At 47.8% G+C, this 27,001-nt stretch overlaps 1 protein-coding gene across 1 annotated transcript; it reads left to right on the top strand.

The window, feature by feature from the left end:
- The first annotated feature begins 21,461 nt into the window (after positions 1–21,461).
- Positions 21,462–26,637, top strand: LOC119457003 (uncharacterized). Its single transcript, XM_037718824.1, has 3 exons — positions 21,462–21,571; positions 22,207–22,996; positions 23,116–26,637. The coding sequence occupies exons 1-3, from the start codon at positions 21,462–21,464 to the stop codon at positions 26,635–26,637; spliced, it is 4,422 nt and encodes a 1,473-aa protein (XP_037574752.1).
- The last annotated feature ends 364 nt before the right edge of the window (positions 26,638–27,001 follow it).

The following is a 27,001-nucleotide window of genomic DNA, read 5'->3' as shown; positions in this document are numbered from 1 at the left end:
GTACTGCCTACCAGCTATACGGACGGGTTCGTCGACATGAGTTGCATAGCTCTTCCAGAGAATGTCGACCGCAACGCAGTATTTACTGATTCATATTCTGCATGCGATCCAGGTGCAAAGCTCGGAAGTAACACAGACAGCGTCAGTACAGCGGAGGGCCACAGAAACTCGACATCCACCCAGCAGAGACGCACGGCACCAAATGTAGCGCAAACGTCCGGGAGGCCCCAGTCGGTGACAAAATCTGGTATGCCGAGCACAACGGGTTCGCGGCAAACAGTCGTTTTAAAGGGAGGAAGCAGCGTGTCCCGTACCATCGATTCATTAAATGGGACCAGCCCCTTACGGGCATCATTGACAACGGGAACAAGCGATGCCCCGAGGACAACCGACGCGCCACTGACCACCTCTTCGCACACGATTAGCAGACATCGAACAACCATTGAGATGACAACAACCAGCGCTTCAGCTATGAACCCAACCACCACGTTCCCTAGGAAGACTACCACATGGATTGCTAACCCGAGTAAGAAATTCCCATTAAGTTTCGTACAGAAATAAGTGCATTGTTCCTGTACGTATTGATGAATTTTTATCTCGTAGAACTGTTTTGGTATGAGAATGTCATCGCGGCGGCCCGTCCGTCCATATGAGTTGCATCGCTTTGCCCGAGAATTCAAGAAACGTTACGTTCTCAAAGGCTCTTATCCATAGGCTGGTCGTCTTCGCTCATAATATGTCCAGCATTGGCATTGGCTGATATTTATTCTTGGAAACCATTCTAGAATAAAAACATTTCGTGAATACGGGCCCTTCATGGTAATGCAATAGTATTAATCTATTCATATTTTGCAGGCGAATCAACTGTTGAGCTTGGAAGTAGCACGGACAGTGTCGGTGGAACGGTATCTGACAGTCAGTTGACACCGAACCAACAGAGCAGTCCACCAAGTATTACACCAACGTCCGGGAGAGCACTGTCGCTGCGAACAATCCGTGAATTGAGCACAACAGCTGCGTGCCATACAGTCCGTTCACAGGAAGAAAGCATTGTTTCACCCACCACCAACGTTTTGAATGGGGCCAATGTGCCACGAACGACCAAGCTATTAAATGGGACTAGCCTGTCGCGAGCCACCATGAGGGAAAGAACAAGTTATGCCCCGACGACAACCGAAACACCACTGACCACTGCGTCTCAGACGATTAGTGCACAGCGAATTACCGTTGAGCTGACTACAACCAGTGCTTCCACTCCAAATCCAACCACCACGCTTTCTACAAATCTGCCCACAACGACAACACCACCACCGACTACCCAGAGTAAGTAAAGTCTATAATAAAAATGTCACAGTTTCGCCCTAAGGCCGAAGCAATGAATGCGATAGCAACACAGCAATGTCATACGAAGTAAGGTGAGCGGCTTTGGTAGCAATATGAATTGTAGTAAACATGAGCTGAATAAGTAAGCAGGTGTGCTGCGGCGTAAGTAGACCGACATGAAGAGAGACTCGATGACCACGAGAAGGCGCGTGTGAAACGGTGGTGTTGATGAGAAGCGCTTCCCGTGGGCAGCGCGTGCGAAGGGACAAACCTGTAGAGCTGCACTGGCGATCCGGGCAGCATTGCATGTGTAGCGTGCGTTGGAAAATGTGACCCGACTATTACTAACTGAATGAACAAGCGTGGTGTGAGCGCGCACAAACAAACACGAATAGATCACACTGAATGACTGCAGACGACTGTCAAAACGCTGGCAGCAAGCATACGCCGCAGCGGGCGTAGGTACGTGCGGTCTATCGCGTCAACGGAAACTGAGCGGCGAATGCACGGCGCATAAAGGTCAGAGCCGTGTGGAGATAAGAGACGGTGCGGACGAGCGACGGGCGCGGTTGTTGGCGGAGTAGAAGTGCGCCCCCCCCCCCCCCCCCCCCCGCTCTTTCCGGCCGCTGGCTTCCTGCTTCCTTGCTTGCGCGTGGGAGATTGAGTGCGTTCGCTCTCCGTGATAGCGCGCGTCCCCGCACGCTTCCGCTCGGGCATACGGCGCGCGGCGAAGATTTTATCTATACGGAACCTCACGGCGACGGCGACGGCAGAAATTCGGTTGAAGTGTCCATATAATTGCTATCGCAATAATAATAATTATTATTATGATTTCGTATTCCGTGCAAAATCACCAGAGAACATAGACCTTTCTGTGTTTCTGCCGGTGATCACCAAGACTCCACCGTCCACAGGATGCAGACTCCTTATAACGCCCACTTTCATAATCTTGATATTTCTTGCAACTCGCTCTCATTGTTCTTTTCCGAGCTTTGCATAAAATTTTCAGGTTAGCAAGCTCAATAAATAACTCAATAAGCATATTATTAATCAAAGTACAACTTCGTTACTCTTTAGTGACGCAGACATTGTGCTACTCTGCTCGATAGAACCTCAATATTAACTTCCTGTCGTGACGGTGTGGGCTCGCTGGTATGTTCACTACCAAGATGTTTGTAGCGTAGGTACACTGAAAAGAAAGAAAGAATAGCCAAGGCAGAGGGCTAAAATATTTTTAGTGAACATCCTCCCTGCATGTTTAAAGAAGCTACCCAGTGTAGTTCCACCTCAGTTTCATCTCAAAGCGTGTACACTTGTGTACAATGGTGTACAATACTCAAAAACATTTGAACAATTTTTCTCCCAGGTGTCTCATTGCTCAAACCTACGCTCCTGTGCACGGTCAACCATTTCACGAACCGCAGTGTAGTAGCCCCGGACGACGGCTTGTGCGACTTCACATTCTACGACTCGTTCTTCAAGGATGAAACTTACGACCTTGCTGCTCCCTACAAAGACAGTTTCAACCATTTCCTAGAGCTAGCTGCGCACCACGTCAAGACACAGTATGGGGCGGCATTTTCCTACATTTATTATGAGTATGAAAGAAAACGTTTTACCTTACTATACAATAGTAATGGATGTATAATGGTACCTATAAAATTATCAGCCATACAGCTCGCAAATATACAGTAGTCTCACACAACCACGTATGTTTTTGTTTGCGATCTCATATGATCATACGTAATCGGATATGTGATATATGTGGCATATGAGCATTTCTCATGACAGATGAACGTTGTGCTGCAATACTTACAGCCACAGTGCAACGACACCTAGTGATAATATTTTTTTTTTCGTCAGCGAGCACAAGCAGGTGGTTGTGTTTGCAATTAGCGGGGAAAGCGTTACCTTCTAACTATAAGTAGCACAAATATGACCGAATGCATTTGTTAGATCAGGACACCTTCATATCAAGTTGCAGATGTCTTTTTAGAAAAATAAAATTTTGAATTTGAACTTGGTGGCAAATGAGTTGCGTTGGTTTAGCGAGCCGGCTCATTAAAAAAAAATAAACATAGAAACTACTTGAGAAAAGGGCGAGCAACGCCTTGGACAGAGTGGCTGATTAAGTCCGCCGACTTAACATGACGCAGCTCGATTCAGTGGCACTGAGGCACAATCAGTTAGGCGATCATATGGACGGTGCGATTCCTTGCTATTAGACAAGTCGTGCGCCGTGCGTGAATTGAATCAGCAACCGGTCCGTCATATGTTCATGCCTAAATCGGGATATGTGCGTGACCACATAATAAGCTGCGGGTGAGTCACTACCTGGGATGTGCACGTTTCAATGCAGGCAAATATCACTGGGGGTAGAGTTTAAAAAAAATAGAGACGTATGATCTCAGTGTGGTCGGTCTGGTTCAATAAGAAAAAAAAAACGTTTAATAGATATTCTACTCGCCAACAGTGCAGATGCCTAAGATTTAATCGAACTTCCTGATACCTGCAAAGAAGCCCTTGTCTAATTACTATATGGCTCGCGGTGCCTTCCCGATTTCACCAATAATGAGTACAATTAAGTGCCTTGAATGGAATTCACGCGTTCAATTTCATATTTCTCCGCCATTTATCATCTGTTTCAAAAAGCCTATGTCACGGCGTGACCTAGACAGGGAGGTGACTTTTAGCTGCGGCACCAAGTGCCTATTTATATGAGAGGCTCCGGCACCAGTCAGCAACGCCGCACGCATTTTGTGCGAACGCGGGCAAAACGCCGACGGCGTCGACATTAGTTCTGCGTGTTGCCGGTGCTGCTGCATGTCCAAGTTTATACAGCTGATAAAGCTACTATCATTTACTCCGTATAGCTCTCTACAAATTTGCTATCGCAATTGATGCTTCGCCTTTCAGGTGAAACTGCGACCACTTTTTTTTCATACATTTTCATTTCCAATAATTTATCATTTCTTTAATTCAATAAATAAGTACAAGTAATTCCCCCTATGTAGTCCTTGGTGTTATTGTTTGTTGGCTTCTTATGATATGCTTGTTAAAAAAATCAGGCCCCTCGGTTCCCTTTCTTCTCGTGACCTTCACTGAAGTGGCTGTTGCTGTTGTTTCAAGTATTGCAATTACGGTAGTTTTAATGAAGTAGTCATTGTCCTAGTTGGGGTAATTCGCCGTTATGGTATACCAGTTGCAAGTATTTCGCGCAGACGACGTTAACCAGACTGCACCGCGTCCGCGTTTCTGCCAGCAGGCGGCGCGGCGCTCTGCTCTACTGAGCATGCGCTGCTAAGGCTGCGGCCGCTGCGTCGGGCCGCGTCGCGTTGGACTATAGGGCAGGCGGATGTGCGCCTGGCGTGGCATCGCCGCCGTGACGCGACGAAACGAACGCCGGCGCGCGCGCACGTTTTTAACGTCGGAGTATAACAGAGCCTTTAGACTTAGAAGGCTTAGGAGTGAGGATGAATGGCGAATATCTCAGCAACCTTCGGTTTGCAGATGACATTGTCCTATTCAGCAACAATGGGGATGAATTACAACAAATGAATGAGGACCTTAACCGAGAAAGTGGCAGAGTGGGGCTGAAGATTATTATGCGGAAGACAAAGGTAATGTTCAATAGCCTGGCAAGGAAACAAGGATTCAGGATCGCTAGTCAGCCTCTAGTGTGTGTAAAGGAGTAGGTTTACCTAGGTCAATTACTCACTGGGGACACCGATCATGAGAAGAAAATTTACAGAAGAATGGAATTGTGTTGGAGTGCATACGGCAGACATTACCAAATCCTGACTGGGAGCTTACCATTGTCGTTGAAAAGAAAAGCGTACAATCATTGCGTTCTACCGGTGCTAGCATATGGGGAACAAACTTCGAGGTTAACCAAGAAGTTGAAGAACAAGTTAAGAACCGCACAAAGAGCGATGGAACGAAAAATTTTAGGCCTAACGTTAAGGAACCGAAAGAGAGCGGTGTGGATCATAGAGCCAACGTGGATAGCCGATATTTCAGCTGACATTAAGAGAAAAAAATTGCGCTGCGCAGGCTTCGTAATGCGTAGCATGGATAACCGGTGGACCATTAGAGTTACAGAATGAATACCAAGAGAAGGAAAGCGCAGTCGAGGATGGCAGAAAATTAGGTGGGGTGATGAATTCAGGAAATTTGCAGGCGCAAGTTTGAATCAGCAAGTGGAAGACAGGGGTAATTGGAGATCGCAGGGAGAGGCTTTCGTTGTGCAGTTGACATAAATATAGGCTGATGATGATGATGATGAATTGGCCCTACTAGGGCCGCACGGGAGCTACGATTTTATGAGTGCAACTGTTAACTTCAATGTTTATCTGCATCAATTATCCTGAGCCCTTTCGAAGTCAAAATAGAGCAACTTTGGTCACTGTAATGCGCAAGAATTATTAGATGTCTTGTTCACAAAGGAGAATGAAAACTTCTGGTCAGTTGCTAGTAAGGCATCGAAGATGATCGTCTTACAGCACGAAATTGACCGCACACGACACTTCAGGCTACATTTATACTTAATATAGTTCAAGTGTCAGTACCAATTATCTGCTCATTTAGCTAACTTGGCTAGATTGGCTACGTATCTTTTAGGATTGCTTTACGTATTAAAGACTTTGAAGGGTTGTTAAGATTGCGTATTTGTTCCGTACATGCACACGTATAGTGGGAGCTGTAATAATAGCAGAACAGCGGTGCCACATCGTCCAATTACTTTCACCGTGTTTCGTACGTTGCTATTGCCTGATTAGCAAGGTGATATTCATGGGTTGCATAGCATATAGATATTCGCACGCATGACGTTTCTCGCGCTTTACTGTTCCAGATCACGGGATCCCATAAACAAAGCGCTGTCAGAAAACCCATCGAAAGTGAAGGCTGACTTGATTAACCTGTCGCACCGTAACATCTCGCACTTTGGCTGCGTCGACATTGGACACGTATACTTCGGCACACACAACTTGAAGCGTGTGTTGAGCATCTTGAAGGTGAGTGTCTGTTTTTCGCGCTCAGAAAAATTAGAAACCAACTTTTTCTCCTAACTATTCCTAGCTTTGTACTCGAAGTCGAAGCGCGTATCGAATTGATATACAGGGTGTTTTACTTAATTTGCGTTAAACCTTCAAAATACGCAAATACTACGTAGCTGGACAAGACCAAGTTAATGTCGTTTGCCATCGCTTGGAGATGCTCAGATTATTTTTGCATTGCGCCGATTTAGATAATCAGTCCTAATTATTGATCAACTTCCTAAATATTATTATTGATGAAAAGTGCCAATGACAAAATTGTAGAGCACCATGAAAAACTCCCGACACAGCTTTCTCTTGCTCAATACGTGTCACATAAAAGTGTTCTTCTGAGCGTCAAAGAAGGCCCCGAATGCACGCTAAGTGCCTCGAGTGGCCAGTCACGCGGCAGTTTTACGTGTATTCACGCGCTTCTTTCACACTCGGAAAAACACTTTTATTTAGCCCGTATTGAGCAACAAAAACCTGTATCGGGAGTTTTTCATGTTGCTCCACAACTTTCTCATTGATACTTTTCATCTAATAGTAATAACTGAGAAGTTAATTAATTAGAACTAATTAAGTAATTAGGCGGAATGCAAAAAAAATTATCTGAGCATTTCCAAGCGACGGCAAACAACATTAACTTGGTTCGGCCCAGCCATATGGCATTTGCATATTTTTAAAGTTTGGTCCAAGTTAGTTGAAGCACCCTGTTGAAGCACAGTGAAAACATTGTCGAAGTGTATAAACTTACGGACGATTTCGCTTTTCTCATTTCAGCGTGTGTACGACATGCTGAAAGACGAGCGAGTCTCTCAGCACCCCATGTACACTATCCTGACCGTCCCCATGTATTTGCCCGATGACGGTGTGTGGCTCAGGCAACTGAGTGACGCCCTGAAGCAGTACGTGCCACGGTCATTGCTGTTATTATAATTAATTCTTGAGTTTTGCGTATTAAGACCATAATCTCATTGTGAGGCACGCCATATGGAAGGGACTCCGGAATAACTTTCAACACCTGGGGTTCTTTAATGGGCACCTAATCTAAATGCACGATCGACCTTGCATTCTTCTTCCATCGTAATAAGGCCGAGTGGCAGCACAATACCATAGCTACTGAGTTACCGAGCTAGCGCGACGCATTGCCATCGCTGTATGTTTGAACTACATGGGTGACTGAATGTAAATTTTGCGTCAGCCTGTTCTCGGTAATATTCCATAAAGAGAAAACACGCGCGTTCCTAGAAAAGCAAACAGTGTAGCTGTAGAAAAATTCATCTTGATCAGGCAATCAAGCTCGAGGTCATCATCCAACTTCTTGCAACTGGGTAAACAACAAAGTTAACAACGAGAATAGCAGCTGTGGCAGTGCGAGGGCGAATTAGTCGGCAAAGTGAAGCACTTTACGCCGAAACTATGGCTGTTCACATCAGTTCTGCCGGACACAGCTGAGTACTAGGAAATGTATGAACCAGGAAATCCACCGCATTGGTAAGTGAGATTAGCACTCGCAGTCAGGGGCGTATCCAGAACTTTTTTTCCAAGGGGGGGGGGGCAAGCTTCTGCTTTCCTCTACGTTACGTGATCCATAATAAATATCGGTAGTTTAAGCAGACTCTATACATGTATATCACAGACATGGGACCCCCCCCCCCCCCCCCCCCTCGCGTGTGCGTGTGAAGAAATTAAATGAAAAGTAAGCTCAGTAAATACAGTAAGTACGACAGGTAGAGTGGGCGTTTGGAGCACCGGTCTCTCATCGCGCGACTGAACGGACCAGTCTTCGAAATCATATCATTTAGACGACCCGTGCGATCGGGGATGACATCATTAATTGTTAATTTCCGTTAAGCGTAGATGGCGTCGTCCTCGTCGGGGCGAAGTGCGTTTCACAAGTCATGGACGGTTACTACGCGTGAAAATGCACGTGTGACCAGGCTATGCCTACTCCCATAGCAAGAGCTTCGTCTCTGCGTCTTTGCGCTAGCAAACTTAAATACGCGCAAAAACGCGTAAGGCTTTTTTTTTTCGAAGCTTTCGTCGCCCTGCTCCCTCATACGAGAGGGTTGCATTTCCTGCGGCAAGTGCATGGGCCGCTGTGTCTTCCGCTGTGTGCGAGCGTGCAGCCGTCATTTGCCTTTACGTCAACAGATTCAGAATTGTACAGAATATTTCACCGCACAGCATAGATATGGCATGTGTACGCATTTGAAGTAGTGCGTGCAACTCATTTCTGCTTCACTTACGCCGGTGCAAACAGGAAGCGGCCTTGTACGTCACAGAATCTCGACTGATTGGTGTACTAGTGACGCAGGAATTAACTCCGGTCTTGTTCAGTGCATAGTGCACATAATCAATTTCTCAGGACGCGTGAACTCCGACGAGAACTGTCAGCGCCTGCAACAAGAGTTTACTTACGCTGTACTGCGCACAGCAGTAATTCATGCTAGTCGGCTGTCTGTTTCGTGCATTCTGTTGCGAGTCGGTGGAATTTCACTGCTGTCATCAACCCCTTCGTGTGTACATTGCTGGTTTGGGATTCCACAACAAAACAGCAACTACCAGCCTTCCGTAATTGCTGGTTTGGGATTCAACAACACAACAGTAATTACCAGCCTTCCGTAGGGGCGCAATCGCAAACAAGAGACATTTCTCGCGCAGGTAAGATCCTGCGCGAGCGCGGCCTAACCGGCACCTGAAGGGAAACGGCAGAAATGTATACCGGAGATTTCGACCACCTGGGGTCTTTAACGTGCACCTAAATCTAAGTAAACGGGCCTAGAGCGTTTTCGCCATCATCTAAAATGCGGCTGCCGCATTTGTTGCTTCAGAATGCAGCCGCCACATTCTCGCCCAAAACTTCACAGAGTGTCAAAGCCCTGACAAACACCATGACAATTTTTTATATGCAGACATGATTCGCTGTAAATTACCAACCCAAACGGAAGCGCCCAGGAATGAAATTGTGATAGTAGCACCGGTTTCATGAATTATGTCACCGCGAAGCGACGAGAACAAAGGGTGGGTAAGGGGGGGAGAAGGTTGCGGAACAAATTTCGGGGGGGGGGGGGGGGTTGAACCCCCCCAACTTTCCCCCTGGCTACGCCCCTGCTCGCAGTACTTCAGTTACTGTGGCATGGACAGTGATTGCGTCTTCTCTGACTTCCTATTATATGACACTGCACTTACAATAGACATGATAATGGCAAAAAACCACTGTACGGAGGTCACTGCCGAAGTTTGATGTCGCCAAGCCAGACTTGCATGACTTTCGTTTGGTTATCCGGCGGCGCTATCTCAGGTAGCAAATGTGCTTCAGAATCGGCAGCATTGCGCATAGCTGCGCTGGCATGACGTGCTTGTGTCAACCATTTGCTTGTCTTTCTGCAAGCGATGCCCGCAAGTGTTCCTGTTTCCCACGTCTTGCATGTCCTGTGACATCCTACAGCAGCGGCCACACACTCGACGGCCTGATCGCCGTCGCGCACCTGTCGGAAAACGACTTCAACGCCGGCTACGCGTGTCGCATCGTGCCCCCCATGTTCCTCAACGCACCCAACATACCGGATAATTACCACAAGATAAACCCCTACAAATACAGCATGGTCAGTAACAGCCTCGCGCAGGTCAACCTACTGTATAGGTGGACTTGAGGCGGTCCTCCATGAAGTCCTTGGGTTCAGGGATAGCACGGGCAAAGTAAACATGTCAGCTGTAGAGATTAGTAAGAGGCGGTTGGAGGTTTGGTGGCAGAAAAGTAGGGACACAACAAACAACGGAGACGTATGGAAACAGAGTTCCCAGTGATGGTTCAAAAAGGTTGATGCCTGGAATTCTTTGTGTATTTGTGTGTTTCTCAAAAGTAAAGGTAGGACATTAGGCAAAATAATAAAAAGAGCTTGGTGACGCAACCCACCACCCCGTTTCAAAGGGGACGCTCATAGCATCCATCCATCCATCCGTTGCCTAAAGTAGCAACCCAAAATATTTTCCACGAAGCGTTCTACCTCCTATTTTCGCATGGCTGTAAGAACACGGGCCACTTCTCCCAGTCGCAGGAAAACTTGTGGGATTGCACGGCATGTTAGGAACGGCTTAACCGATAAACCTTGACGAGGCTTCCGCTGCCGCTGCCGCATATGTGTTTGAAATTTTCTGATTTTTATTGCGGCGATAATAATCCCATAGCATACTGATTAGATAGCTAGGCAAACACATTAGAAAAAAAAGTTAACTGAAGAGTTTCCTCGGATAAAATGCAATGTATATTCGTATTTATATCCTTTGCTATGGAGATCTACTTCCTCCTTTAACGCTTTCAGTCAGACCACACTATTGCATTTCTTTCATTTATTTCATTTTGGGGCCATTCAGACGTTACAGAAAGGAGTGGATAGCAATATAATTTACAAACGTCGACAAAACATATATATAAGAAGCGAGTTCATTAGTCTAGGTGGTTACATTTTGCAGACCTAAACAATGTCCCATCTTTGCTGGATGTGATGGAGGGGGAAAGGTGTTTCCAGTTGATCCTACTGCTTCGGATAAATGAGTTAATATACAGATTAGTTCTTGAAACTAGAACGCAAGCTTTTTAGATGATTATGGAAGCGTGGTGACACGTAATTTGTAATCAGTAAAAGTCAGTATTTCGCATTTTAATTAGCATAAAAATATTGCGAAGCATCGTGACAAGGTCGAACGATACTGGGCCAGTACTCTCGGTCCGACTAATGAAATGCTTCCAACTTCACTAGTTTGCCTTGCTTCTACGGAACTGCTGCTTTGCGTTTGCCTGACAGCCTATGTCATGCCCGACGCACACATATCCTTTGATGCGTGGACTAGCTTATCATTCCTTTTTGTCGGAAAAAGTATGATAATGTTGCATGAATAAAAACATTATTAGTGCAGAAAGTTACTCTCGTTGTAAAGTTGACATTCTTTAGCGCTTTTAGGAACTAATAGCGAGAGAGCAAAATAACAGTAACGCTGTACGTTTTCAACTTGCTTTACATAGAACGAATCGCAGGCCACGTGACGACAGAAAAACGTACCAGCGTTTCTGCTGTTCTGCTCGCTTACTCTTCTTTTTAGACCCTTCTAAATGATCAATAGCTCAAGCTTCTTGCTTGGCGAATGAATCATTCGAGCAGGGTTATTTAATTAACTTATTTATTACTATTAACTTATTTATTATTGCGAAAACCGTTATTGCGCAGAGCCTGGAATATGCTGCCCTATTGAAGTTTGCCAGCAAGTGGAAGCCGTCGTCGACCTTGTTTGTGAGTGTTCCGCTGCACGGAAAATGGTATACGTATGACGACGACTACGCCTTCGACACGCTGTGTGGAGTGGACGAACCACCCTCTCTCTACGGAAGCGTGGTCGAGGTGAGGGAATCGTCGCGTAAGCCATCGTTGCCTCTTCGATAACCATGCGCATCTCTGTTCACACGGCTTGCTTGCAGGTGCTTGGGACGTCGTAGCAAAGAAAAAAAACTACGGGTATTTAGCTGCATGTAAATGAATGATTGATTACAGCGTCATTAACACAAAGCCAGCTCTGTGGCCTAAAATGGGAAGAGGTGGGTCTGAGAGCAAATGAGAGAGGAGGGAACAGCGCGAAAAACACGTGGGCAACACAAGGGCAGACACCACAAGTGATGACTCGAAACACAAATTTGTTGCGCGAAAGCTCATTTTATTGCGCAAAAGACAAATGCAGCTCTCTACAGTAACACTTTTTAAAAAAGTATAGACAGCAGTGAAACACTAAATCAAACATGTCAAGGGAAAAACAATTCAGCTCGTGGCCCATCAGTAAAAATCGCCTAGAAAACTTATTTTTCTCCCCCCTACCACGTTTAACTGAAAGTTCCGTGTGTTCTGTTTTACCACCGCTGTCGAAAGGCAGGTCATTCTTTCGATGCCTGCATGCATAATTACCTCACGCTCGTTTTGAATAGTGATTCTGGTCTTTAAATGAAAAGCTTTGACGTCGAATGACTACAATAAATGAATATTTAATCAGTTTTCAATGTGTAGTATTTGAAATTAATTTGCATAATTGATAACTTTAACGATCCGAGTTTTTTTTTTTTTTGCATTGGCGCCAGCTCCGCTGTGGCACAAAATTAGGTAATTTATACATGTTTACCGACAGTTCATCATAATTCCTGACTGAATAAGTAGACAAGCGTATCGAAACATTTAATAGCGCCACCTCGAACTTTTACTGAAAATGTCGCCGGAAGAATCCGTTACCAACGTACAGTCTGCACCCGTAACTTCAACAGCTGGAACGAGTTTCTCATTTGTCTGCAAAGCAACCTATCATATCTCAGCCTTCTGGGGCTCTTTTGCCGTTGTAGAATGTCATTGCGTTTTGTACTCCGTACTCAGAATTGTTAGTCGGCACTGTTGTGCATTTCAGCATTTTTTTTTCTTCAAGCATTGATGAATTTCATCACAACAGCAGCACAAACGTAAAACATTTGCCTGATGATTGAATGATATGCTAATCACAGAAATCTCTACACAAACATCAATGCGGTAACCGTGAATCGCATGTGGCGTCTTCACGCCAATTGAAGCCGTCGCGTCAAGCTTCCGTAGTATAGCCTGTGTTCGCATTCTGAGCAATTGGCCGGTTGTGGCCGACTGCGCATGTTCCTTTCCTGCAGGTGTGCAAGAATTCGGAATACAACACGACATACGTGATGGTTCCGCACACAGGCGTGATGTCGGCATGCGAGAAATTACAAAGGGTATTCACGTACGACGACAGCAAATCCTACCGCTACAAGGTAAATCTAGTATAGGCCTTACTGGGCACCCGCTTGTGTAACATCAGAAGTCTATTGGTGTAGAATGTTTCTTTGGCTGTGAGCGTCACCAAAGAAAGAAAAGAGTAGATGTTTGATCTCCCAATGCATCTGCAAAGTAATAAGTCATGTCACCATTTATTTAGACACTCATGTTGAAATAATAGTACGAACGGAAAATGCTAAGCGTATACATAGACACTAGTAAAGTAGTAGAACTTGTTAAAATAATTTGCATTGCTAAAATGTTTCAGTAATATGCCAGACGAACTAAAGTGTTTCTGCCCATGTCAACTATCTTGCGCCGCACGTGTTTGCGCTATAATTCTACCTTAATAGCTCACCAATATTTTCAGAAATTGGCAATTTACTATTCTTAAGGATATTGCGACTATTACTGATTTGTAATGCGCAAGAAAGTTGAGACTTGGGATAGTTGGTACGGCGTGGTACGGCATTGTACTGCAGTGCCGCCTGCGTTTCCACTTTGTCATGTGTTTTCACACTGCGGTAGTTATTTCCTGAAGCGCACAATTCTGTTGACTGCAAGCACTTGTGATTCTATTATTTAGATGTTATATACGCTCGTATACAGTACTTAGCTTGAAAATTCACCTTTGTTATGCTGAGGGAGAACCATTAGCACATTTTCCATCCGTTTCCCTGCAGTTGTGCACTCTGAAGAAGAACCTGACGAGTCTGCAGTACGGCATCCTCGCCCTCGGTATTGACTTGGACGATACGACCAACAGGTGCGGTCAGGGCAGTTACGATCGCCTGCGCACGCTCCGCTGGCTTGTGGACTTCTTCAAGAACAGCTTCACCTCGCCAGACGCGTACGACCAGTGCCAGCAAGGGCCTTAATAGACCGAGGAGCACTCCCCAGTCGAATGACGGTGGACACCCGTTTACGAACGTGTTTATCCTCGTACGATGTACTCCGTTAGACATTCACGTTTGTCCTGTGTTTGTTGGACCCATAGGTATTGTTTCGCGTCTGCGCAAGAACTCTTTGCCCCCAGCCCACCAACGTCAGGTGCCATCTTTCATCAGCAGCCGCTCAGTACTGATTGCTCTTCTGCCTGGTGCCCTTTGGTTGCCACAGCTCTTTCTTTCCCAGCTTTTCCTCCTCTGCTTGTTACATGATGTCTGTTTCGCTTCAACCTTTTCTATTGGGCGCTGCCGACCTCACCAGCATCATTGCAAACTCCTTCTCTGCGGATATAATTTTCCGAAAGCACTAACACGGGGCATCTTCATTTATGAAGCGCGCCAGAGACGTGAGCCAATGAAAATTGGATATTTTCAGCGTCTTCCTAATCGTTAATGTCTCGAAAGAGAAGAATTATGAGCAGTTAACCACTGACAATAGAATACAATAGAAACGATAATAAATCATAATAACGGTTATAACGTAGAATTATCAACTGTGGCTTGGTTTTTGTGTAATTATTTGGAACCATTTCATATGTAATCTATTTTTCATAATTTGAAACTATTTCGTATGCAATACTGTTGTAAACTCATGCTGAAGAAACTGCTGTATATATGCCTAAAGTCACGATTGTATAAATAAATAGCCGCCAGGTGTTCAGTCCTGCCTTAAATGCTTAAAGTATCAAAAGTACTTATTACGCAATTATTCATGTCACACACAAACGTGCACCATCACTTGAATCATTCTGTAGCCATCTTATGCATTAGAAATAGTCTTTAGTAGCCTGCATAGATTTCACCAAGGGCGAGTCCTGTTTACCTTTAAAACGATAGTTAATGTCACTTATTTCTTTCAGGCTGACTTAAATCGTTCATGTATTCACTCAGTAGGCCCTTCAGTCACCAAATATGTTCGACAGTCGATAAGTTTGTGCAATTTACATAGTTTAATGCCAATGTGCTGGAGACTCAATTGAAAGCAAATCTAGGTGGTACAATGACATTAGCGCATTTTATATTGAGTCATCATAATTAGAGAGTAATTAAATATCTATCTATTGTAAAGTCATTCGTTCTTCAACTTCAACTTTATAATTTTTCTAGTATTCACTAGAGCCGTCCTTATATACTAGACACGTTTCTTCATATAAAAATTGAATTCCCCACTCGAAGTAATCCCGCGAATAATAGTATTGGCTGGAAGCATAACTTAAAAGAAACATATTTTGCAATTGCTATCGAATCGCCACACGTCAAACGTCCCATCAAACACGGTAGTGCATTTACCAAAGCGTCGTCTGTAGCGAAGCATTTCACTCAGAAGTGAAACAGAAGTGCTTTAGACAAGCAGAATGATCAATTTATTCTAAGCATAATTTTCGTAGTCTCTTCCTTGTCATTACTGCAGAAAAATGGCAAACATAAGTCACGTACGCAAATGTGTTCGCCCTAATTGAAGGGGGCAGTCTTTCAAGGCTTGGCAGACGCTATTATACTCTATCAGGGACGAATTTGTTTCATGGGTTTCATTCCTAAACAAAATTTGGTCATTGCGCAAGTCATCATCAGAGTATCAGAGTAACGGGAATGTTTAATGACACATAATCTGACAACCTTCTTGCCATACGAACCAGATTTCTTCTCCGTCCAAACCTGCAGCAATCAACACAAGTAATTAATTTTGCAGTTTAATGAACTTGAATGAATTTTTGCCTTGTTCAAGACACAATCAAGATAGTTCAAATTAGAAATCCGACTGACACTAACGCATTTTCTCGCCATAAATATTCTGTTCATCGTCGTCCTCCATCCCGTAAGTACTCTCTTCGTGAGCAATTTCTAAGCTTCTCTTTAAGTCGCATGGTATAACACTTGGTATTGCATGACTCCTATAGAACCCGTGGATCTTAATTCAAAAGAGAGGGTATGGTTGACGCTCTGTGGTGATTGCATTGGGAAAACGAAATATACGGGCCCATACACTTATTCATGCTGCTGGTTTGATATATTGGTGGATATTTATGTGAATATATATACTCAGGCTATATGTACAAAACGTGCAAGTACCATCACGCGGGCATATATAAACCCTGTATACTGACCGACAAAGTAGTGCTAGCAAGCACCTCTGTTCTGCGTGTAAGAAAAAAAAAATTCCGATATAAACTATGAACATGTAATATCAGCTCTTCATCATCAGCCTATATTTATGTCCATTGCAGGACGAAGGCCTCTCCCCACGATCTCCAATTACCCCTATCTTGCGCTAGCGGATTCCAATTTGCACCTGCAGATTTCCTAATTTCATCACCCCCCCCCCCCCCCTGGTTTTCTGCCGTCCTCGACTGCGCTTCCCTTCTCTTGGTATACATTATGTAACTCTAATGCTCCACCGGTTATCCATCCTACGCATTACATGGCCTGCCCAGCTCCATTTCTTCCGCTTAATGTCAACTAGAATGTCGGCTATCGGTTATCAGCTCTTATATATCTCTGAAGCATACCTACGTCATAAATAGCACCGTTATATTTAACGGCTTCTTTGGTTGGTTTGACTTTCTTTTATTCATTCATTCGGTACGTGCCACTGGATGTGCGCCTATTCTTGACGAATCTTCCAGAATGGGCATCTACCACTGTAGAGCAACAGCTACAAGATCCCTAGTGTTGCAAGCTGTGTGTTGTTACATACACCTACTATCATTTTTATTGTTACACGGCACAGGAGGCACATATTCACCGTGGGGGCCAAGATTTGGGTGGTTTGCACAAAATCGTTAAAACAAGCTTTAAAAAGATACTGGGGAGAAAACGCATTCTGCTCGGTGTTCAAAGTTATTCTTCCTTCGAGAAGCGCCACACATTGATTTCGTCATCCTCATCTCTCTGCGAGGTGTTTTCATTTCGGCATAAATTGTGAGTGGTTTAGAAAATAATTATAAAAAATTGCATAAAAATAAACTTGACCTTTATAGGGGGCAAACGTAAACGTTTAATGGTGTTGTACGCCGCATGGGATGAAATTAAACACATCGCATTGCCGCTGTTTGACTAGGATTTAATACACAATGCTTGACTGAAGCTTCACTTCACATGGTTTCCAGCATGTGTATTGGCTCTGCATAGCCTTTTGTCCTCAACCCTTCCAATCACTAAGGTGATAATGTATAAAAAAGACGCGTCGTACGTACACTGCTTTGCAGTGTCCATTCTTGCTGAAAAGTGCCTGCACGAGCGAAATCTCCCCTTCATTCACAGCGTTCTTGAGGAAATATGCTAAGGTAGCAAAACAGAATTGTGTAGTCGGGCAGTTTTATGGAGATTTGAGACACGACACGACGGTCACTCTAATTGCGAGCTTAAGAGACATCAAGGAAAGTACGAGAGCAGCTATTATGAACAGGTGGCACTGCGGGTAGCTAAGCCAAAACAGCACACAGATTCGTTTGGCGTCGATGGAATTGAGTCGAAGATATAACTTCGTTTCATACATAGCAGGCAACGCGGCGGAGTCAACCGTTTCACATTGCCTGCGCTCGTGATCTTGAAATTAGCGCGTACTTCATGACACCTACGAATCCACCAAGTAGAAATTGCATAGTACTGCACAAATGCTATGCAAATCCAACGCACATTTTTGAACTTGTGTGAAGCAAAGATTTTGGGAAGCGTTTAATGAAATCCTATAAGTTTGCCCATTAATTTCCTGCGTGTTTTGCGTAATGGGAGCTGGCGCCTGCACATGCACACTAGCGATGGCTCAACTCCTATATTTCCTTGTATTTCTTCATTTATTCTTGTTTAATTAAAATGTACTGCCCGCTTCTTGGCGAATCCCCGCTGTGAAGAGGATCATCATCATCTAGAAGCTGCGATCGTCTCGAAGAGGCAATTGGCATTGGTACGATAGAAGTATAAGGAAAATAGGCGTAAAAAGATTGCGAAGGTTTGCTTTATTAATGGAATTGCACTCTTGATGACGTCCGCTTGTTACAATGAGGATATTTAAGTATGATTTGTTTAGTCACTGAATAATTTCACAGAAAGCAACGTCAATTGGCTGAACACTTATAAGCGTATATACAGCTAATAGTAAAGTGGGCCTGCGTGCGAGCTGTTCGGAAAGGCTGCAGCAGGAACACCCAGCCGCTTTTGCGAAAGTCTGGGAGAGTTCGCAAAGTTTCGCTTTATGACAACGACAATGTTTCGCATTCAGTCCTTACAGATAAAGCCCAAATGACAGGACCGGGGCAAAAAGCCGCTTTACCAGCAGCTTCACAAGGCCTCCCGCCTTGATTGTATTTGGCAGTTGACATTTAAGGTAAGAGGGGGAAAAAAGAGGGGGGGGGGAGGGACACCATACATGGCATATCTTACATAGTAATAAATATAAAGCAAAAATATGTAAACATATATCGGTATGCATCTACACCTTTTCAAGATATAGATGGAATCCATGACATAAATGTAATTTATCAATCGCAATGCAGATTTCAGGGAACATATATATATATTTGAGAAGCACAACTTCGCGGTTATCTTAGGTTTATTTGTCCAGCAGTTTCAGTGGGTGGACTGACCAAAACTGTTGGGTAAATAAACCTAGGAACCCGGTGTGGTTGCTCAGTGGCTATGGTGTTGGGCTGCTGAGCACGAGGTCGCGGGATTGAATCCCGGCCACGGCGGCCGCATTTCGATGGGGGTGAAATGCGAAAACACCCGTGTACTTAAATTTAGGCGCACGGTAAATGACCCCAGGTGGTCCAAATTTCCGGAGTCCCCCACTACAGCGTGCTACAGCGTGATCGTAGTTAGGGCATGTAAAACCCCATAAATATTTTTTTAATAAGCCTAAGAAGTCCGCGAAGTTGTGCTTCTCATTTTTCTAAATACGCTTGGCGCTTAAAAAATCCAGTTACGATATATATATATATATATATATATATATATATATATATAATCAGTAAGCACAACATGATATATCAAAGTTAAGAAAGATAACTTACATGCTCACACGCACACACATGCAACGCACGCACACGGAATATCCCGTGAGGAGCGTCACAGGAAGGGCTGTTTCGTAAATGTCAATTTGACGTTGCGTGACGTTGCGCTGGGCCGCTATTGCAGAGATTGTCCTCCATAATCTGTGGTGCAACGAGCACTGCGAATTATGCTAAAGAGCGGCCATATCCAATGGCAGCCGAGAGCCATGCGCATCGCCGCATTTTCCCATTTGTTTGGAGCCATGAAAATATTTTGTTCATAGCGCGTGCTCATAGCAATTGCATCTCTCTCGGCTGGTGTTCGCATATTACTTTTGGGCCATTACGCTTTTATTTTATTGCGATAGCAATTATATGGACACTCAAAAGCAGATTTCTGCCGTCGGCGTCGTCGTCGCCGTCGGCGTCGCCGTCGCCGTCGCCGTCGCCGTGAGGTTCCGTATGACGTCATTTGGAGATGAAATCGTCGCCGCGCGCCGAACGCTGTATGTGCGAGTGAAAGGGCGCGAGGGGCGCGTCTTTCACGGGGAGTGAACGCACGGCGGAGAACAAACGCGCGTTCTGCGCCGTGCTCGCTTAAGGGCTGCAGAAGTAGGCGTCTCTTTTATTGCGATAGCAATTATATGGACACTCCAAAGCAGATTTCTGCCGTCGGCGTCGCCGTCGCCGTCGCCGTCGCCGTCGCCGTCGCCGTGAGGTTCCGTATGACGTCAACGACGATGAAATCGTCGCCGCGCTCCGGACGCTGTATATGCGCGTGAAAGGGCGCGAGGGACGCGCGATTTCACAGGGAGCGAACGCACGTCGAAGAGCAAACGTGCGTTCTGCGCCGTGCTCCCTGAAAGGCTGCAGAATTAAGCGTCTCTTTCCTCCTTTCCATATATAGAGAGCAAACGCGACTTTTTCCGTCGTGCAAAAGGCTGTGGGGGGACGGGAGGGAGAGAGAGAGAGGGGAGGCGACGTTTAGCTGCCGCACTAAATGCGTATTAAAATAAAAACGCCGCGCGCGTTCAGTGCGAACGCGGGCAAAATGCCGACGGCGTCGACAACAGTTCTGTGCGTTGCTGGTGCTGCTGCATTTCGTTGCAGCGCCACCGCATGCTCGTCACCGGCGCGGAGTGAAGGTCCTCTATGCAGACCCTGCCCGCCTGCGCCAGCGTTTCTCCACTCGTACTAGCCCCATCGCTAGCTGCCGGGTGGCCGGTGTTTCTGCAGCGTAGCAGCGCGTCCTTCACGTGCTGCTTCGCACTATCATGCCTCCGCGTATCGTCAGAACAGCGGCCGAACAGCTCCAACGGAACTCTTCTCGCGCTGAAGCAAGGCGGGCTCGCGTACGTGCCCAGACGCAGGAACAACGTGCTGCTGCGCGTGCGGCGCACGCTGCAGCTCAGCGCCGGAGGCGCCAAGACGCGACCCTGCGGGAACATGAGGCCGAGGCGAGGCGACAACGTCGGCAGGACCATGCAGTTCGGGAGCACGAAGCGGACGCGCATCGTGCCCGCCGTGAGGATGCCGCAGTGCGGGAACGTGAAGCCGACGCGAGGCGGCAACGCCGACAAGACCGAGCAGTTCTGGAACACGAAGCGGATGCGCATCGTGCTCGCCGTGAGGATGCCGCAGTGCGGGAACGTGAGGCCGACGCGAGGCGGCAACGCCGACAAGACCCTGCAGTTCTGGAACACGAAGCGGATGCGCATCGTGCCCGCCGTGAGGATGCCGCAGTGAGGGAACGTGAGGCCGACGCGAGGCGGCAACGCCGACAAGACCCTGCAGTTCTGGAACACGAAGCGGACGCGCATCGTGCCCGCCGTGAGGATGCCGCAGTGAGGGAACGTGAGGCCGACGCGAGGCGGCAACGCCGACAAGACCCTGCAGTTCTGGAACACGAAGCGGATGCGCATCGAGCCCGCCGTGAGGATGCCGCAGTGAGGGAACGTGAGGCCGACGCGAGACGGCAACGCCGACAAGACCCTGCAGTTCTGGAACACGAAGCGGATGCGCATCGTGCCCGCCGTGAGGATGTCGCAGTGCGGGAACGTGAAGCCGACGCGAAGCGGCAACGCCGACAAGACCCTGCAGTTCTGGAACACGAAGCGGACGCGCATCGTGCCCGCCGTGAGGATGCCGCAGTGAGGGAACGTGAGGCCGACGCGAGGCGGCAATACCGACAAGACCCTGCAGTTCTGGAACACGAAGCGGATGCGCATCGTGCCCGCCGTGAGGATGTCGCAGTGCGGGAACGTGAAGCCGACGCGAGGCGGCAACGCCGACAAGACCCTGCAGTTCTGGAACACGAAGCGGACGCGCATCGTGCCCGCCGTGAGGATGCCGCAGTGCGGGAACACGAAGCCGACTCGAACCGACAACGCCGGCAAGACCCTGCAGTACGGCAGCAGGAAGCGGCCTCGCATCGTGCCCGCCGTGACGATGCAGCGGTGAGAGAACACGAAGCCGACACTAGGCGACAGCGTCGCTTGCCACAAGTGACCACCTCCTGCCCACAGACACATTTGGCGGCGGCTACCGCGCATTTCGAAAGACAGTTCTTCAATAATCCATTCGGATATGCGTGTGATGTTTGCGATCGGCTTTGGTTTAAAGCTGACCTCTCGCCTGTCCGAGTTCATCACGTGCCCCTGCTCGCAGCCGAGTTTCCAGACGAAGACGTGCATTCCTTTGTGTTGTGCTCAACATGCCGCGGCGCACTGCAAAGGAGTACCATACCGGCCCTCTCTCGAAGTAACGGTTACGTTTACCCGGTCATTCCCGCTGGGCTACCTCCACTGAACTTGGTGAGTGAGCGTTTGATTGCACCCCGTCTACCATTCATGCAAATTCGTCGCCTCATGAACGGCGGAGGACAGTATGGCATTGTGGGGCCCGTCGTTAACGTACCTGTTGAAGTGGACACCATGGTTAAATCGTTGCCGCGAAACATTCACGAAGACCATGCCATCAATGTCCACATTAAACGCAGGATTCTCAACAAGACATCATACCTCTCTGGCGTGGTGAAAAAATCTCACTTGAAACCTTGGCTTGACGTCTTGTGTCGGAGTACGTTGTACAGGTACTTTGCTATTACTCTTGACGCCTCCTCTTTAGACGCTCTTCCCGACGACGACGCATTTCAACTGCTCGAAGATTCCGTCGAAACTATACCCCAGTGTCCCGACGTGCACAATCCAGTGGATGCATGCGTGGCGCTTAACGCATTCGAACAGTCCGTGGTGTGGGACGAAGAGCGCTACCTGGCCATAGCTCCTGGTGAACACAGACAACCACTGAGCATACTGTACGATGAAAGAGCAGAAGAGTTGTCCTTCCCTCAGATATACCTTGGGGAGCCCCGGCGCGTAAAGGCAGAAGCTCATCCCACGCCCTTTACATATGCCACCAGTGAGATACGTCGCAAAGACCGTCGCGGTGTTTCGCCTCACCACATCCTGTTCATGGCAATGAAAGTGCTCCGATTTAGAGTCAGTCGCGGCCTGGCCGTCACATTTCGCGTCAACGACGACACCGACAAAATTACACGCCAAATGCTTGAAGACGAACACTTCATACAGGATACCATTGACCAAGACATGGCCTTTATGAAGGGCGTTCCCAACACGGTCCACTACTGGCAGCAGCGAAAGAAAGATGTCTTCGCTATGATACGCCAGCTTGGCAAGCCGACTGCGTTCCTCACCCTGTCAGCCTCAGAGATGCATTGGCCTCGATTACTCGCTCTGCTTGAGCGGTTGCGCCAGCAAGATCCCACCTTAGAAGTGCACGTGTCGGAAATGACATCCATATACCGTGCTCAGCTCGTCAACAGTGACCCCGTGGTGTGCGCCATTTACTTTAACAAGCTCGTGAGCGTCATTCTAAATGTCCTGTGTAGCCGCACTCACTCGCCTTTCAAACCTTACCGCGTCGTGGACTACTTCAAGCGCATTGAATTCCAGCACCGAGGTTGCTCACATGCTCACAGCACGCTCACATCTTACTTTGGTTGGACAACGCACCGTGCGAAACCGTCTCCTCCGACATGCCAGAAACGATCCGCCTCGCAACGCACCTCGTGTCCCTCGATACCTCTGTGTTGCCACGCCTGCGCACTCAAGTGCACCAACACACACACACCTGCTACAAGCGCGGAAACTCTCGTTGCCGTTTTGGCGCTCCTTTCTGGCCCACTGACAACACCATGGTGCTACTTCCCTATCCGCCCACACAAGACGATGCCGAAGCCACGCGGCGCGTCGCACTCAAGGAACGCTTCTTGCAGATGCACGCCGCTCTTGAAAGCACGCACTACGACAGCATCGGCCAATTCCTCGAGCACCATGCAGTCACTACCGAGGAAGAATACGTCTCCGTGCTCCGCGCTGGCGTGACGCGCCCGACCTTGTTTATACAGCGAACAGTGCAGCAAAAGTGGATCAACGTATTCAATCCGTGGGTCGCCTCCATGCTCGACTCAAACATGGACCTTCAGATCATCCTTGACGCCTACTCGTGTGCTGCTTATGTAGTGGAATACGTAAATAAGTCCAATCGCGGGGTTTCAAACCTGCACAAAGCCGTGTCGGACATTTTGGCAGACACTCCAAACATTCCTTATGGCCAGGCTCTTCGGTTACTCGGCGTTAAGATGCTCAAGGCTGTTGAGATGAGTGCTCAGGAAGCTGCGTGGACACTCCTCCGACAGGAGATGTCCGAGTCCAGTAGACGAATCACCTACATTGCCACATGCCTACCGGAAGAGCGCACGCGCGTTCGCAAAACGCGCGCGCAGATGGAAGCAGCCGGTCTCGACGCCGCGTCAACGGATGTATGGAAATTTGGGGTGTTGCGCAGATATGAAGACCGCCCAGACATTTTGCAAGACGTGTGCTTGGCAGACTTTGTGGCGCATTACAACTTGCACACCTACCAAAAGCGCCGCGACCCAGCCGTCATTCGTTACCGCTGCTACTCCATCGACGAATCACTCAACTACATGCGGGAAGCAGTCACACTGTTCCTTCCTTTCCGCCGGGAAGTAGACATTTTGGATGGCAATGCTTTTGAGCACATGTACGCTGAGAACATGGACGCCTTGCTGCTCAAAAGATCTGAGTACGACAGTAAGTTCGACATTCACCAGCTGCGCCACATATGCCTCCAAATGTGCACCGACGACGCCCGTAGTAGCGAACTACACACTGCCACTGACCCACACCACGTTCCTTTGGTCGACCAAAACGACGACGAAGATTTGCTCGGACCACCTGATGCTAACTCCGTAGCGCCAAAAGGTCGTTGCGCCGCCGTCTGCACGCGTCAGGATGTCATGACCGGGGACGCCTACAGGGAAATGATGCGTCTCGCCAACAAGGAACAGTTAGAAGTTGTTCGCGAGGTGATCCACCGCCTAACCACACCGACTTCTGACCCACTAAGAATCTTCTTGACTGGTGTTGCCGGTTGCGGCAAGACCTTCGTTCTACGCCTAATTATGGATGCCTACAACCGCTACACTAACACCGCCTCCACTTGCACGCACAACGCGTACGTCGCGTGCGCCACAACAGGCAAGGCAGCGGTCGCCATCGGTGGGCTCACTGTACACGCCGCCTTCAAGCTCAGTATGCGTGCCGACGGGGGCTTGCGCGACGGAGACCTCAACTCCTTCCGTACAGCGTTCACAAACGTCAAGTGCGTCATTGTGGACGAATGCAGCATGATGAGCAGCGACACTCTCGCACGTGTCGACGACCGCCTGCGACAGATCACTGGCAACTACAACGACCCTTTCGGCGGTTTGGACTTCATAATGTGCGGTGACTTGCGCCAGCTGCCCCCTGTACGCTCCAGCGAGGTGTACAAACGCAGCAAAACACGCAACAACATCTTCAACACCCACGTCACTTGGCATCACCTCTCCTACTTCCCGCTTGTGCAAGTCGTCCGGCAGAGCGACGCCATATTCTCCGCCGCACTCTCAAAGATCGGTGATGGTCATGCACTCGAGAAGGAAGAAATCGACATGTTTCAGGCCCGCTTCGTTTCCAAACAGGACGCAAACTCCCGCTGTCCTCACGCCGTCCGGCTATTCTACTCCAACAAGGATGCCGAGGCGTACAACACGCACGACGCCGTCCAAGACGTTCACGATATTCACGAGGCTAATGCCGACGACTCCATCATCGGCTACCGCACCGATGCTGAGTGTGAGAGCGCAAAGCGTCGGCTACACTCACTTACCACAGCTGAGGTTGGTAACCTCCCTCGAAAACTCGTGCTATGCTTAGGAAAGCCCTACATGCTTACCCTAAACATTGACGTGTCCGACGGCTTGGTTAATGGGGCGGTGGGTCACCTCAACCACGTGCAGTTCGACGAAATGGGCCACGCAAAACGTGTTTGGCTCCACTTTCACTGCCGAGCAACTGGCAACATTGCTCGCCTGAAGGCCAACCCGATTCGTCAAGTTGCTGGTTCTGTCGTACCTGTCGATTCCGTCCCGATAGAGCTGCGCACCGCCACTGTGACTTTGGACAGAAGAACGGGTGTGTCCTGTCGTCGCAAGCAGTTCCCCGTGATGCAAGCGAGCGCTGTCACGATACATAAGTCGCAGGGCGGAACGTACAGCGAGGTGGTGTACGATTACCACAAGCGCCATCCCCAGAAACTAGTTTACGTTGCGTTGAGTCGAGCCACCACTCTGCACGGACTCTACTTGACCAACGCAGAGGATGACTTCACCTTCTATCACTGCAGAGAAAACCCGGATCGGGCCTTGTCGGACGAATTTCGTCGCTTACAAAACCATAAGCTCAACACGATCGCCGCCGAGTGCTTTGCCGTCCTCCACTCACCGCATAGATTAGCGATATGCAACATCAACGTGCGCTCCTTGCCTGCACACGCCTTCGATGTGTCGCACGACCATGTCGTTCGCGAGGTACCAGTACTGTGCTTGTCGGAAACGTGGACGGACAGTGCCGTCGAATTGCCCGGTTACAAGTGCGTTACCCTCGCAAAGCGACACGAGCGCCGAGCTGCTGGAGTTGCCGTGTACGAGCACTTCGGAGGAACCACGCTTTCACCGCGAAACGTTCCCTACCAACTCAACACGCTGCCCCAGATGAGTTGTGGCGATGCGTGTGCCATTCAAACATCACAGGGCTTCATCGTCGCAGCTTGCTACCTATCACCAGGAACCTCGCGGTCCGACGTCACCGACTTCTTTCTCCGTAACTTCCGTGCGGTGTGCCTTGAGAATGCACCGGTCATCATCACTGGAGACTTCAACGTCAATGTGCTTCGCCGTGAAAATGAGTGGCTTCTCGCGTTCCTTGATGCCGAACTTGGACTTCGCCTCTTGTCGGACGTCACACAGCCTACTACGCGCAACAACACCTGTTTAGATCTTGTGTTCGGAAAGGGCATCCCATCCCGAGTGCACTGCGTGACATTTCCGACCTACTTTAGCGATCACAAGCCGGTTCTCGTGGTCGTCGAGTGAACTGTGTGCAAACTGATATTTCATGTGTGTTTATCTCGTAAGACTATACTTCGTGCTACACGCGCCTTGTCGTGGTCATCGAGTCTCTCTTCATGTCGCTCTACCGATGCCGCAGCACACCTGCTTACTTACTAAGGTCACGTTCACTACAATTCATATTTCTAACAAAGCCGCTCACCTTACTTCGTATGACATTGCTGTGTTGCTATCGCATTCATTGCTTCGCCCTTAGGGCGAAACTGTGACATTTTTTTTTTAAACACGTTTATTTGAAACAATATTGGTTGAGCATTACAAACCTTCTGCGACTTTTTGCACTTTTCACTTCTGTTTTGTAATGAAGAATAATGACTTTTCACATTAT

Source organism: Dermacentor silvarum, chromosome 6 (assembly GCF_013339745.2).
Source record: "Dermacentor silvarum isolate Dsil-2018 chromosome 6, BIME_Dsil_1.4, whole genome shotgun sequence".
Classification (NCBI taxonomy): Eukaryota; Metazoa; Arthropoda; class Arachnida; order Ixodida; family Ixodidae; genus Dermacentor; species Dermacentor silvarum.
This window is presented reverse-complemented; position numbering and strand designations above follow the sequence as displayed.